General features: G+C 43.9%; 1 protein-coding gene across 1 annotated transcript in view; it reads left to right on the plus strand.

The window, feature by feature from the left end:
* The first annotated feature begins 337 nt into the window (after positions 1-337).
* BAD (BCL2 associated agonist of cell death) overlaps positions 338-13,444 on the plus strand; it is a 29,357-nt gene continuing 16,250 nt past the window's right edge. Inside the window, exons 1-2 of the mRNA XM_082271099.1 lie at positions 338-543; positions 13,031-13,175. Coding sequence (XP_082127225.1) covers positions 13,031-13,175 — 145 coding nt within the window. The 5' untranslated portion in view covers positions 338-543. The remainder of the gene's footprint in view (positions 544-13,030; positions 13,176-13,444) is intronic.

The following is a 13,444-nucleotide window of genomic DNA, read 5'->3' on the forward strand; positions in this document are numbered from 1 at the left end:
ATAAATGAATATTTATTAACATGCATTCCCTGCACTGAAAATCTGCACTATCAGAAGCATCCTCAACACTTCCCAGCTCAGACACAACGTCCAGCACAACGCTTGTTTACAGCGTCCTGCGTCGAGGATACGCAGATTGCGCAAACCAAGCGCTGAGCAACATGGGAAAACAACATCGAGCAGGGTTCAAAGAGGACAGCGGGAGCAGATCGCCATAGTAACCCATTGTTTACGTGTCACGTGAGAGAAGACGTCACCCAGCCATCGGGCGGTGCTTAACGACGATTCAGAGATCGATTGGTGAAAGCAGAGGACTGTTACTAGGGAGACAATGTGTGGGCGGGGGTAGCGAAGGATCCCGGAAGGAAAGAGAAAAATAAACATAGGACTGGGGGGTGGAGGAATGAGCGCGATAAATATAGCTGTACAGACACCGGCTGGGAGAAGAGGTGACACCTGAGCTGGGGTCACTGTCACTGAGATAAACACAAACCTACACCCACTTCTAAGAGTCTGAGGAGCTTTCCAGGAGAACTGGGAGAGGTAAAGACATTGTCTGGGTTTATTTGGGAGGTGGGGGGAGCAGGAAAGATGGCTGGGTGCTAAGGCATTGTACTATGGAGGAGAAGGTTTGCTGAGAACTATGGGGGGGGGGGACTCAATGTTATACAGACTCTGCACAGTGGTCCAGAGGCTGCAGAGTCCTCTCTATAGCACTGTTTCTGAACTCTGGTCCTCAGGGCAGACTTAGGCCCCTTTTACACAGGCAGACTGTTCAGATCCGCCTGTCCGTTTTTTTGGCGGACCTGAACGGTCCCCCCCCCATACATCTCTATGAGGGATCGGATGTTAGCGAAGACATGTCCGCTGACATCCGATCCGTCAAATCTGGATGGATGGAAACCCTATTTTCCATCTGTCCAGCGGATCAGATGGAATCTGATAAGAACGGATCGACGGTCCGTTCCCATCCGATTTCCCCCATAGAGATGCATGGGGAACTGACAGCTGTGTCTCCGCACACAGCGCAGAGACACCGCTGTCATCCTCCTGCTCAGCGGGGGATCGGCGGCTCGATCCCCCGCTGAGAAAAACGGAATCCGTCCGACGGACGGATAGTGTGAAAGGAGCCTAAGGGCCCTTTCACACGGGCGCTCCGTATGTCCGCAAATCATCCTATTTTTTTGCGGATGATTTGCGGACATAATGTAAGTCTATGGCATTGCGGATGTCAGCGGAATACCATCCGCTGACATCCGATTTTCCTCCTGTCAGTTCTGTTCCGTTTTTTGGAACTGAAAAAATCCTATTTTTGTTCCGTTCAAAAAACGGAAAGGAAGGAAAATCGGATGTCAGCGGTGTCATCCGCAATCCCCATAGACTTACATTAGGTCCGCATATCATCCGCAAACGGATGGGATGATATGCGGACCTACGGAGCGGATGACAGGAATGTCATCCGCTCCGTGAAAAAAAAAAAAAAAAAAGTCCCGCAGCGGACCTTTCACACGGAAAGCCCATGTGAAAGAGCCCTTACAGGCCAGGTTTGCATGAAAACTGAAATACATTACAGCTGAAATCATTTGCTGCTCAGTGATTGCAGTACTCTAGTCTGCATCTCCCCAAGGTAATACTTAAAATCTGGCCTGTTAGTGTGCCCTGAGGACCGGAGTTGAGAAACACTGCTCTATAGCCTAATATCCCCGGTGCTTTTCCAAAGTCACCAATACAAGTGAATGCCTCTACATCAGCGTTTGCGCATGCATGTACAGCGTATTTCCCTGAACATGTCACTTTTCAGTTTTGGGAAATACAGGCATGTGTGGGAAAAAACCATGTTTACACGAGAACAAGCGACGCCTACCACTGCCAATACAAGTGAATGGCTGTATGTGTCACCTGCTACAGGAAAGTTCTGGGGATTTCCCGCTACAAGACTTGTCTGTAAGGAGGCCTACAGTAGCAGCAAGGGGACCTTTATCCCCCCCCCCCAAACACAAAGTTGAATGGTGCATGCAGCACTGTGTGTCCATCCGTATAAAAACAGCATAAATGTCATTTTATGAAGTACAGAAATTCCTTTTGGAAAACCTCTTTTTCAACAACTTCCTGGATTCCCCAAGGCACTGGTGTTCTCCAGCATCACAGGTGGTCCCTGGGAAGGCTACGTGCCCATTGCAGCTACTCTTTCCCCTGTTCTCAAGCATGTGGTGTACGTGATCTGGATTGCATTAAAGTGTTACTAATCCCAGGAGCCTGCATTCACTATATCTGGTCTCCCACAGTGCACGGAACATGGAAATAGAATCATTTTAGTAAATATAAACAGATAAAAACCTTTTCTCATTGGCAGTATTTAGCAGCCTTGTGACTTGTATCAGTTCCTAGATAAGGGAAAAAATTGGGACTTTAACCACTTTACCACCGGAGGATTTTGCTGTCTTACGTCTGGGCCACTTTTTGCGATTCGGCGCTGTGCGGCTTTAACTGACAATTGCGCGGTCGTGCGACGCCATACCCAAACGAAATTTACGTCATTTTTTTCCCACAAACAGAGCTTTCTTTTGGCGGTATTTGATCACCTGTGCAATTTTTACTTTTTGCGCTATAAACAAAAAAAGAGCGTAAATTTTGAAAAAACAACAATATTTTTCACATTTTTTTTATATGAAATTCCCCCCAAAAAAATGTAAAAATCAAAATTTTTTTAAATTTTTGGCCAATTTGTTTTCTGCTACCTTTGGTAAAAAAATTCACAATAGGCGTATTTTGATTGGTTTGCGCAAAAGTTATTGCGTTTACTAACTAAGGGGAAGATTTCTGTCATTTTTGGTGTTTTTCTTTTTTTAACGAGTAATGGCGGCGATCTGCGATTTTTTTTTTTTTTTTGCGGGACTGCGACATTGCGACGGACAGATCGGACCCTTGACTGACATTTTTGACACTTTTGGGGTTACCAGTGACATTACTGCAGTAATCAGTGCTATATATATGCACTGTTACTGTAAAAATGACACTGGCAGGGAAGGGGTTAATTTTATTGGAGAGGGAGGGGTTAATGTATGCCTGGTGCTTACTAACGTGTGTGGGGGGAGGTGACTGAGTGACACAAGGACAGATCCAGGGTTCAGCTATGCTGAACCCTGCAATCTGACCCTGCCTGTCACTTAGGAGATCTGAACTAGATCTCCGACGATCGGGGAAGAGCAGCGGCGATCGCCGCTGCTCCTCCCCTGGCCCGACTCCCGCTGTGACTGAATACAGCGGGAGCGAGCATACGGCGCCGCGCGCACGCCGACGAGAAAGGGGAGTGTCTGATGACGTAGATCTACGTCGTCAGACGATAATGAGCCACTTTGCCGCAGTACTATTACTGTAAGCAGACAGCAAGTGGTTAAATGAGGTGAGAGACAGGCTGCTGGAACTCATAGCATAAAAATGGTTTATTACGGTACATACTTAAAAATAGAGTGTCATGTAGCATACATGCACATAGGAGTATTACTTGCTACATATTGTTCACAGGGAAGACACACACACACACACACACACCTAATCACATGATGTAAACAGCAGCCGGAGATCAGCTTTTTCTTTTTATTTTCTCCTCACGCTGTCAGCATGAGGAGAAAAGAAAAAAGAGCCGATCGCCGGCTCCTGTCAGAGGGACATCGGTCCCGAAGAGTAGAGGATCATCTGTGCCCCAGTGCCCAGCAGTGCCACCTATCAGTGCCCATAAGTGCCTTCCGTCAGTGCCACCTATTAGTGCCCATCAGTGCCATTCATTAGTGCCCACCAGTGCTGCCTTATCAGTGCCCATCAGTGCCGCCTCTTCAGCGCACATGAATGAAGGAGAAAAATTACCTGTTTGCAAAATTTTATAACAAACTATAAAAACTGTTTGTTTTTTCAACATTTTTGGTTTGTTCAGCAAAAAATAAAAACCCCAGTAGTGATTAAATACCACCAAAAAAAGCTCTATTTGTTTGAAAAAAATTTAATTTGGGAACTGTGTTGCATGACCGCTCAATTGTCATTCAAAGTGTGACAGCACTGAAAGCTGAGAATTGGCCTGGGCAGGAAGGTTTAAGTACCCAGTAGGTAAATGGTCAAATGTACAAAAGTGGTATAAACCTAATCAAAGGTATAAACCAATGTACTACATATTATAAAATTAATATAGAAGGATCGTAGATAAATGGAAAAGACTACATCCAAAGAGCTTGACGCGTTTTGTGAATTACTTCACTTCCTCAGGAGCGGATGCGCCATCTTTATTATATTTCAAGTTCATGACATGCAGTATTGCTGGTAAACCACGTGGAGAAAGCGACCCCACATATAGGATTCCCCACGAACATAAGGAAACTCCAGCCCCTCACTTTTGGCACAAACACGTCCTATTCGGACCTTGTTTTCACATAGGCACCCAAGTAACTTTGCCCGCATTGTTCCACGCTCCCACATATTATATGCTGGTGTTTCCGATGTTCGTGGGGAATTGTTTGTGTGTGGTCGGTTTCTTGGTGTGATTTACCACCACAGCTTCCAGGGCAGACACTTCCGGCATTTCTGGCTCAGCAATATCGTATGTCATGTACTTGAAATATTATTAATTTTGCCACCATTGTTCCACACTCCCACATATTATATGCTGAAGTTTCCGAAGTTTGTGGGGACTTCTATGTGTGTGGTCGGTTTCTCCGCGTGGTTTACCACCACAGCTTCCGGGGCAGACACTTCCGGCGTTTCAGGCTCAGCAATACCGTATGTCATGAACTTAAAATGTCATAAGTTCTGCTCCTGAGAAAGTGGAGTTATCCACATAACGCGTTAAGCTCTTTGGATGTTGTCATCTCTTCTATTTATCTACGATCCTTCTGTTCTATATTCATTTTCTGTAATTTTGAAAGTGTCAATGATGGAAATAAAATCTAACTTTTGTTGACATATTATAAGAATGTCTAATCTGTAATTCGATGCCTTTTGGAGATTTTTCCATCTTTCCTTGTCTTCTTTATGCACAGTTGCACACTAATACAAACTTTTTCCTGGGGTGCCCAAACTTTCGATCCCCACTGTGTATATATGTGTGTGTGTGTGTGTGTGTGTGTGCGTGTGTGTGTATGTATGTACAGTGGGTACGAAAAGTATTCAGACCCCCTTAAATTTTTCACTCTTTGTTATATTGCAGCCATTTGCTAAAATCATTTAGGTTCATTCTTCTTCCTCATGAATGTACACATAGCACCCCATACTGACAGAAAAACACAGAATTGTTGACATTGTTGCAGATTTATTAAAAAAGAAAAACTGAAAAATCACATGGTCCTAAGTATTCAGACCCTTTGCTCAGTATTTAGTAGAAGCACCCTTTTGATCTAATACAGCCAGGAGTCTTTTTGGGAAAGATGCAACAAGTCTTTCACACCTGGATTTGAGGATCCTCTGCCATTCCTCCTTGCAGATCCTCTCCAGTTCTGTCAGGTTGGATGGTAAACGTTGGTGGACAGCCATTTTTAGGTCTCTCCAGAGATGCTCAATTGGGTTTAAGTCAGGGCTCTGGCTGGGCCATTCGAGAACAGTCACGGAGTTGTTGTGAAGCCACTCCTTCGTTATTTTAGCTGTGTGCTTAGGGTCATTGTCTTGTTGGAAGGTAAACCTTCGGCCCAGTCTGAGGTCCAGAGCACTCTGGAGAAGGTTTTTGTCCAGGATATCCCTGTACTTGGCCGCATTCATCTTTCCCTCGATTGCAACCAGTCGTCCTGTCCCTGCAGCTGAAAAACACCCCCACAGCATGATGCTGCCACCACCATGCTTCACTGTTGGGGCTGTATTGGACAGGTGATGAGCAGTGCCTGGTTTTCTCCACACATACCGCTTAGAATTAAGGCCAAAAAGTTCTATTTTGGTCTCATCAGACCAGAGAATCTTATTTCTCACCATCTTGGAGTCCTTCAGGTGTTTTTTAGCAAACTCCTTGCGGGCTTTCATGTGTCTTACACTGAGGAGAGGCTTCCGTCGGCCACTCTGCCATAAAGCCCCGACTGGTGGAGGGCTGCAGTGATGGTTGACTTTCTACAACTTTCTCCCATCTCCTGACTGCATCTCTGGAGCTCAGCCACAGTGATCTTTGGGTTCTTCTTTACCTCTCTCACCAAGGCTCTTCTCCCCCGATAGCTCAGTTTGGCCGGACGGCCAGCTCTAGGAAGGGTTCTGGTCGTCCCAAACGTCTTCCATTTGAGGATTATGGAGGCCACTGTGCTCTTAGGAACCTTAAGTGCAGCAGAAATCTTTTTGTAACCTTGGCCAGATCTGTGCCTTGCCACAATTCTGTCTCTGAGCTCTTCAGGCAGTTCCTTTGACCTCATGATTCTCATTTGCTCTGACATGCATTGTGATCTGGAAGGTCTTATATAGACAGGTGTGTGGCTTTCCTAATCAAGTCCAATCAGTATAATCAAACACAGCTGGACTCAAATGAAGGTGTAGAACCATCTCAAGGATGATCAGAAGAAATGGAAAGCACCTGAGTTAAATATATGAGTGTCACAGCAAAGGGTCTGAATACTTAGGACCATGTGATATTTCAGTTTTTCTTTTTTAATAAATCTGCAACAATGTCAACAATTCTGTGTTTTTCTGTCAGTATGGGGTGCTATGTGTACATTCATGAGGAAGAAGAATGAACTTAAATGATTTTAGCAAATGGCTGCAATATAACAAAGAGTGAAAAATTTAAGGGGGTCTGAATACTTTTCGTACCCACTGTATGTATGTGTATATATATATATATATATATATATATATATATATATATATATATATATATATATATATATATATATATATATATATACACACATGACTGTATATATGAATTACAGTGTGTCTCCCTGTGAACAATATGTACCAAGTAATACTCCTATATGCATGTATGCTACGCGTCAGTCCATTTTTAAGTATGTACCGCAATAAACCTTTTTTATGCTATGAGTTTTAGCAACCTGTCTCTCACCCCATTTAACCGCTTGCTGCCCGCCCACCGTCAAATGACGGCGGAGCGGTGCAGCTATTGTTCTGGGACACCGCCATATAACAGCGCACCAAAGCGGCCTCTCTCGTGTGGCAATCGTGACCACGTCATGTTGCTAGGACATGGTGCGAACCCGATCTTGGTAAAGAGCCAATGACATGGCACTTTACCCATGTGATCGGCTGTGTCCAATCACAGCCAGTCACATGTAAATGAGGAAGTGCCATTTATCGGCTCTCCTCGTCTCACACTGTCAGAGTGTGTGGCGAGGAGAGCCGTTCAGCGGCTCCTCCTCACAGGGGAGAACAGGACAAGTAATCAGGGCACTGATTACAGAAAGTGAAATAGAGTGCCAATCAGTGTCCACCATCAGTGTCCATAGTGCTGCCAGTCAGTGCCTGCTCATCTAGGCACTGATGGGCACTGACTGGCGGCACTAATGGGGCTGCCCGTCAGTGCCACCTCTCAGTACCCATCAGTGCCGCCAATCAATGCTCATTAGTGCCACCTATCAGTGCCCATCAGTACGGCATATTAGTGCCACCTCATCAGTGCAGCCTATCAGTGCCACCTCATCAGCACACATCAGTGAAGGAGAAAAATTATTTATTTTAAAAATTTACTCACAAAAAAATAAGAAAAACTTTTTTTTTTATTCAAAATTTTCTGTCTTTTTTTTTTTCTTTTGTTTGTAAGAAATAAAAAACCCAGCGGTGATTAAATACCACCAAAAGAAAGCTCTATTTGTGTGAAAAAAATGATAAAAATTTCATATGTGAACAGTATAGCATGATCGCGCAATTGTCATTCAAAATGTGACAGTGCTGAAAGCTGAAAATAGGCCTGGGCAGGAAGAGGGGGGGGGGGGTGAAAGTCCCCCGTATTGAAGTAGTTAAAGTCCCAATTTTTGTCTCTTATATACACATATTAGGGATGGGGCGCTTGACACATGTGCTCCATTTAGAGTCCCAATATTTTCCCCCTTATCATCCCTTGTATTAGTTCCTAGTAAAGCTTGTAGGATGAGTTTTCATTCTCCCCTGATCTTCTGTCTAGACAGTGCTGATTGGACCTGTGCTAATCACATGCACTCTCTCAAGAAAAAAAAAATTTTTTTTGGAAATCCACATCAAACTGAACATGTACAGCCTGCCCCCTGGCTCTATAAATATTAGGTTATTTTTTGGAGACCATGAAAAAAGAGGATCAGAGAGAGGTGATTAAAAAGCCTTTAAACACAATGCTAAGGATTAACCCCTTATCTTCCACAGGGAGTATAAGAAGCATGCTTTACTGCATATACAGAATGATTTCACTGTTGTGGGTTTAGTAACACTTTTATGACAAGCCCCCTCTGGTTACATATAGAGCCTGCTCCAGAAGGGATATTCAATTACAGGCAATCCCAGATCTCCTATGGCTGCATTCACATGTCAGCTTATAATCGCGGGCAGAACCGCCACGGTTCCGCCCGCGATTCGGAGATTTATTGCAAATCGCGGGACGCCTAGCGTTGCCCGTTGATTTGCAATAGCCCCCCAAACGCCGAGCGATGTTGCCGCGATTTACGCCCGCCGAATCGCGGCAACATCGCGCAAACAAAATAGCGGGACGCAATACGCTCCAAAAAAGTACAAGAGCTTCTTTGGAGCGTATTGCGTCCCGCGATTTTGTTTGCGCGATGTTGCCGCGATTCGGTGGGCGTAAATAGCGGCAACATCGCTCGGCGTTTGGGGGGCTATTGCAAATCAACGGGCAACGCTAGGCATCCCGCGATTTGCAATAAATCTCGGAATCGCGGGCGGAACCGCGGCGGTTCTGCCCGCGATTATAAGCTGACATGTGAATGCAGCCTATGGTGCATGCAACAGACCTGGTGCAACATATCAGTGGGCCAGCAAATTAACAAGCTTGTGTGTGGGTACTTTTGGGATGAAAATGTAATTGTTGTTTAATGTTTTTTGTTTGTTTGTCACAAGCACTTTGTGTATGTCATGTGCAGGGGTTGATTTGAGTGATTTCTGTAACGCTGGGGGGCAGATTTGTTCATGCAATTACATGAATCAAATCACGGAGCTTTAATACATTTAATAAAGTCTAAATACATATGTTTAACCCATTTATAACTCATAGTAACATTGTAACCCCTTGTTTTCTCTTGATACCTTTCATAGCAGGATTTAGATTATTATAGCTAACTATTTTGGCCGGATAGAAATGAAAAAAATGGACACATGTACAGTATTGTACAAAAGTTTTAGGCAGGTGGGAAAAAATGCTGCAAATTAAGAGTGCTTTCAGAAATAGAAGAGTTATTCGTTTATTTTTGTTAAGAAAATGAACAGAAGAGAAATCCAAATGAAATCAATATTTGGTGTGACCAACCTTTACCTTCAAAATAGTACCAATAGTTCTAGGTACACTTGCACACAGTTTTTTAACCAGTTCCCACCAAGGCCATTTCTGACTTTTCTTTCCTACATGTAAAAATTTGTATTTTTTTTGCTAGAAAATTACACAAAACCCCCAAATACGCTCGTGAAATAGCGCCAAACTATAGTACTTAAAAATCTCCATAGGCGTTGCTTTAAAATTTTGTACAGGTTACCAGTTGAGAGTTACAGAGGTATAGTGCTTGAAATATTGCTCTTGCTATAACGTTTGTGGCGATACCTCACGTGTGTTGGGGGGGGGGGGGCATCCCCTCCCGCTGCCTGTAAAAGCAATCCAGCAGCTAATGAGCCGCTAGGATGGCTTTTACATTGTAGGGAATCGCAGCTGAAAAGAAAGATATCTGGATGATGCCTGTAGCTGCAAGCTTCAAGTCCAGGACGTCATATGACATTAACAGGGGCGGGAAGTGGTTTAGGCACTCGGAAGGTAGGTTGTTCCAAACATCTTGGAGAACTAACCACAGTGGGCTGCTTCAAATCCTTCTGTATTTTCATGTAATCCCAGACAGACTCGATGTTAAGATCAGGGCTCTATGGGGGCCAAACCATCACTTCCAGGACTCCTTGTTTTAATTTACTCCTGAAGATAGTTCTTAATAAAATTGGCTGTATGTTTGGGGTTGTTGTCCTGCTATAGAATAAATTTGGGGCCAATCACACGCCTCCCTGATGGTATGAAATGATGGATAAGTATCTGCCTGTATTTCCCGGCGTTGAGGACACTATTGATCCTGAACAAATCTACATCTTCATTTGCAGAAATGGAGCCCCAAACTTCCAAGGAACTTCTTCTCTGTTGCCTGTAGACACTCATTGTTGCAGCCAAAAATTTTAAATTTTGACTCATTAGTCTAGAGCACCTGCTCCTATTTCTCTGCACCCCAGCACAACTGTTTAAACCTTAAGGGATGGATAAACAGAGTCAATTCAAAATGACTTACCTGCATACTTCTTTTGGGTTAGTTGCCAGGCCACTAACCTTTTCATTACGAGAATATTGCAATGACAGCATCCATGTTTTTTTCAGGAAAAGGTTTTCTTTTAGAGATTTACTCCATAGTTAATATCAAAACTTTAATCTTTTTACAGCCACCAGCATAAGGGTTATGTCAGAACACAACTGCTTGTAGCAGGCCAGCTCAGTAACCCCTATGTCAGCTGCATTCCCTTAGGTTATATGCTCGTTGTCGCTTCAGCAACCATGAACCCCCCTAATCTCGGCTGCATTCCCTTAGGTTATATGCTCATTGTCGCTTCAGCAACCATGAACTTATAGCAGGATGGTCCCATAGACTCTGGCAAATAATAAATAGCTGTGATCAGTGGTTAACAAGTCGCACACATCACAACTATTTATAAAAAAATGTGAGCGCCGCCCTCTGCCACTGTAGCATTGCAGTGTTCCCTCTGCTCTGATGCCTGTTGTATGCCTTCCCACGCCACCAGCAATCTGATAGAAACCACACACCGCTCCAGGTGGAAATGCCTTCAAAAATCTTCACAGTAACAGCACAGGTGCAGGCTCATTGGGCAAGCCATATAGAACAAAAAGTGTGTGTGTCTGGACAGCCGCACTCCAATGCAAATATTTATTGAAAAGAGGATAAAATACCACAGCATACAGAGGTATGGATCAAAGACAGCTGACGCGTTTCACACTACTAACAGTGCTAAATCATAGCTATTCTGAAATCTGATCTTCTCTATGTATTGCCCACTGATTCCCTTTACCCCTGTGTCCTCCCCCTGCACTGCCGCTCCCTCTCCTTCTTCTTTTTTTTTTTATCACATGATTTTTGTTCTCAGCTGTATAAGAGGTAATAGTGGAGGCTACATGGGGACATGGCAGCAAGAGGCAGAGAAACTGCTGTACACTGATCTTCCCTGTGATTAGCTGTGCAGGGGTGTGTGTCAGCCCAAGTCTAACCAATGAAGTACAGACAAGTTGTGCTCCTAAGTAGAATGCAAAGAAGAAAACTGATCACACTGAGATAGATGTGCTTCTGTGCCTGGCGTGGTCAGTTTAAAATAGGAAACCAGGGAGACCAGGTATTTCACACAAATGAAGCAGTGAAAAGAACAGGATACTTTTTACTACAAGTACATGGTAACACAGACACATATCATAAATATTAAATCTAGGGGTAACAAATACTTTAAGGAAAAAAATTAAGATGTCTTTACAACACACTCAAAAATGTTCATGATCTTTTAATTTTTTAATGCAGCACACCACAACATACAGCATATGCATTGTGATGTTATGGACTGAGGGTGCTTTGCTCACTACTGTATAATGCGTTGGGGTTCCATTCACAATGAATGGCACCACAATGCACCACACATCGATGCATGGGTTTATCCACATTGCATTTGCATTAATACACCTAAAAATGCACATTTTAACAAACCTTCCTTGCAGTGATCTAAATAATCAGTTCCATCAGGGTTTCATTCTGGTATAATTCAAGTCCAGAGACTGGTAAAAATAGTGAAAGGTCTGGTTGTCGTAACATGACAAAATGTGGAATATTTAAGGGGTATTCAAGAGGAAGTAAACCCTCCTCTACAACTTGTACCTATAGGCAAGCCTATGATAAGGCTTACCTATAGGTACTGTAAATATCTCCTAAACATGTACCGTTTAGGAGATATTTACCTTACATGTCGCCAGTGACGTCACTGGCGCATGCGCTCTGAAGGAACGGCCGATCGTGCCGTTCCTTCAGAGCCCCGTGCCGTGACGTCACCGCGGCTCCGGCCAATCAGATGGCCGGATGCCGCGATCCCGGAAGACGGGCGACTAGACATGTCGCCCGTCATAGAGGTGAGTCAGCGGCACGTAAGTATTGCATAATGAGCTAATATGCGATGCATACTAGCTCATTATGTCTTTCTTTTGCAGGGTTTACAACCTCTTTAATACTTTTTCAAGGCACTGTATACGCAACTGCCCCTTCCCACTGTTGGTCCATTACTGTGACCGATGGACTAAGTGGCAACTAGGTTGAAAGTGGTTTTAAAGCAAAAACATTTTTTACCCTAATGCATTCCCTGCATTAAAGTAAAAAAAAATATTTAGTTAACAGTATTGCAATCTCCCTCATACTTACCCGAGGCCTTACTTGATCCAGTGCTGTGCCTGTCTATGCCCACCGCCATCAGTCAAATCATGTGACGAGGTAGCGGGGGGTGGGGCAGAGCTGTCTAGGGCAGTGATGGCGAACATTGGCACCCCAGATGTTTTGGAACTACATTTCCCATAATGCTCAACTACACTGCAGAGTGCATGAGCATCGTGGGAAATGTAGTTCCAAAACATCTGGGGTGCTGCTCTGGATTAAGCCCACAGGTGTACCACCAGAGGGAGCGGCTTCTTATGGTGGCACACTGATAAGTGTAAGAGCCAAGAGCACTGGTAGGGGACCTGAGAAGAAAAGGTTCAGGGTCGCTTTGTACAGAGCAGGCAAGTATATCATTTTTTTTAAATAAACAAAATTGACTTTTTTTTTACTCAGAAATGACTTTCTTCTTTTTTTAGATGGGGGATTCTTCTCACAAGTCTATATTTAGTATTGAAGAGTTTCCAGCGCCAGAAAGGGGGTCTGTATTTTCTGGAACAAATCCTCCAGCTTTTGGAGGAGATCCTGGACACAAGAGTTCCCCTAACTTGAGACAAAAAAAAGGTATATCTTGGACGAGATGGCTAAAAGTAAATAATTTCCATATTGTTAGCATTGCACTGGCGATCATGTTATTTCTCACAGTATTTTCTGTATTCTAAGAAAGAAATTATTCCTTTTAAATTTGAGGAACTTCAACTCAAGGAGCATTTGTCACCATTTAGTACCCTTTCCCCCATCCCTTGACTGGATCCTTCCACCCCTTTCCTCTGTGTACAGTTCCTGGAACCAGTCACCCATCTGTATGCAGCTCCCTGGACCTCTCTCCTTCA

Source organism: Pelophylax lessonae (assembly GCF_965119305.1).
Source record: "Pelophylax lessonae genome assembly, chromosome: 10".
Classification (NCBI taxonomy): Eukaryota; Metazoa; Chordata; class Amphibia; order Anura; family Ranidae; genus Pelophylax; species Pelophylax lessonae.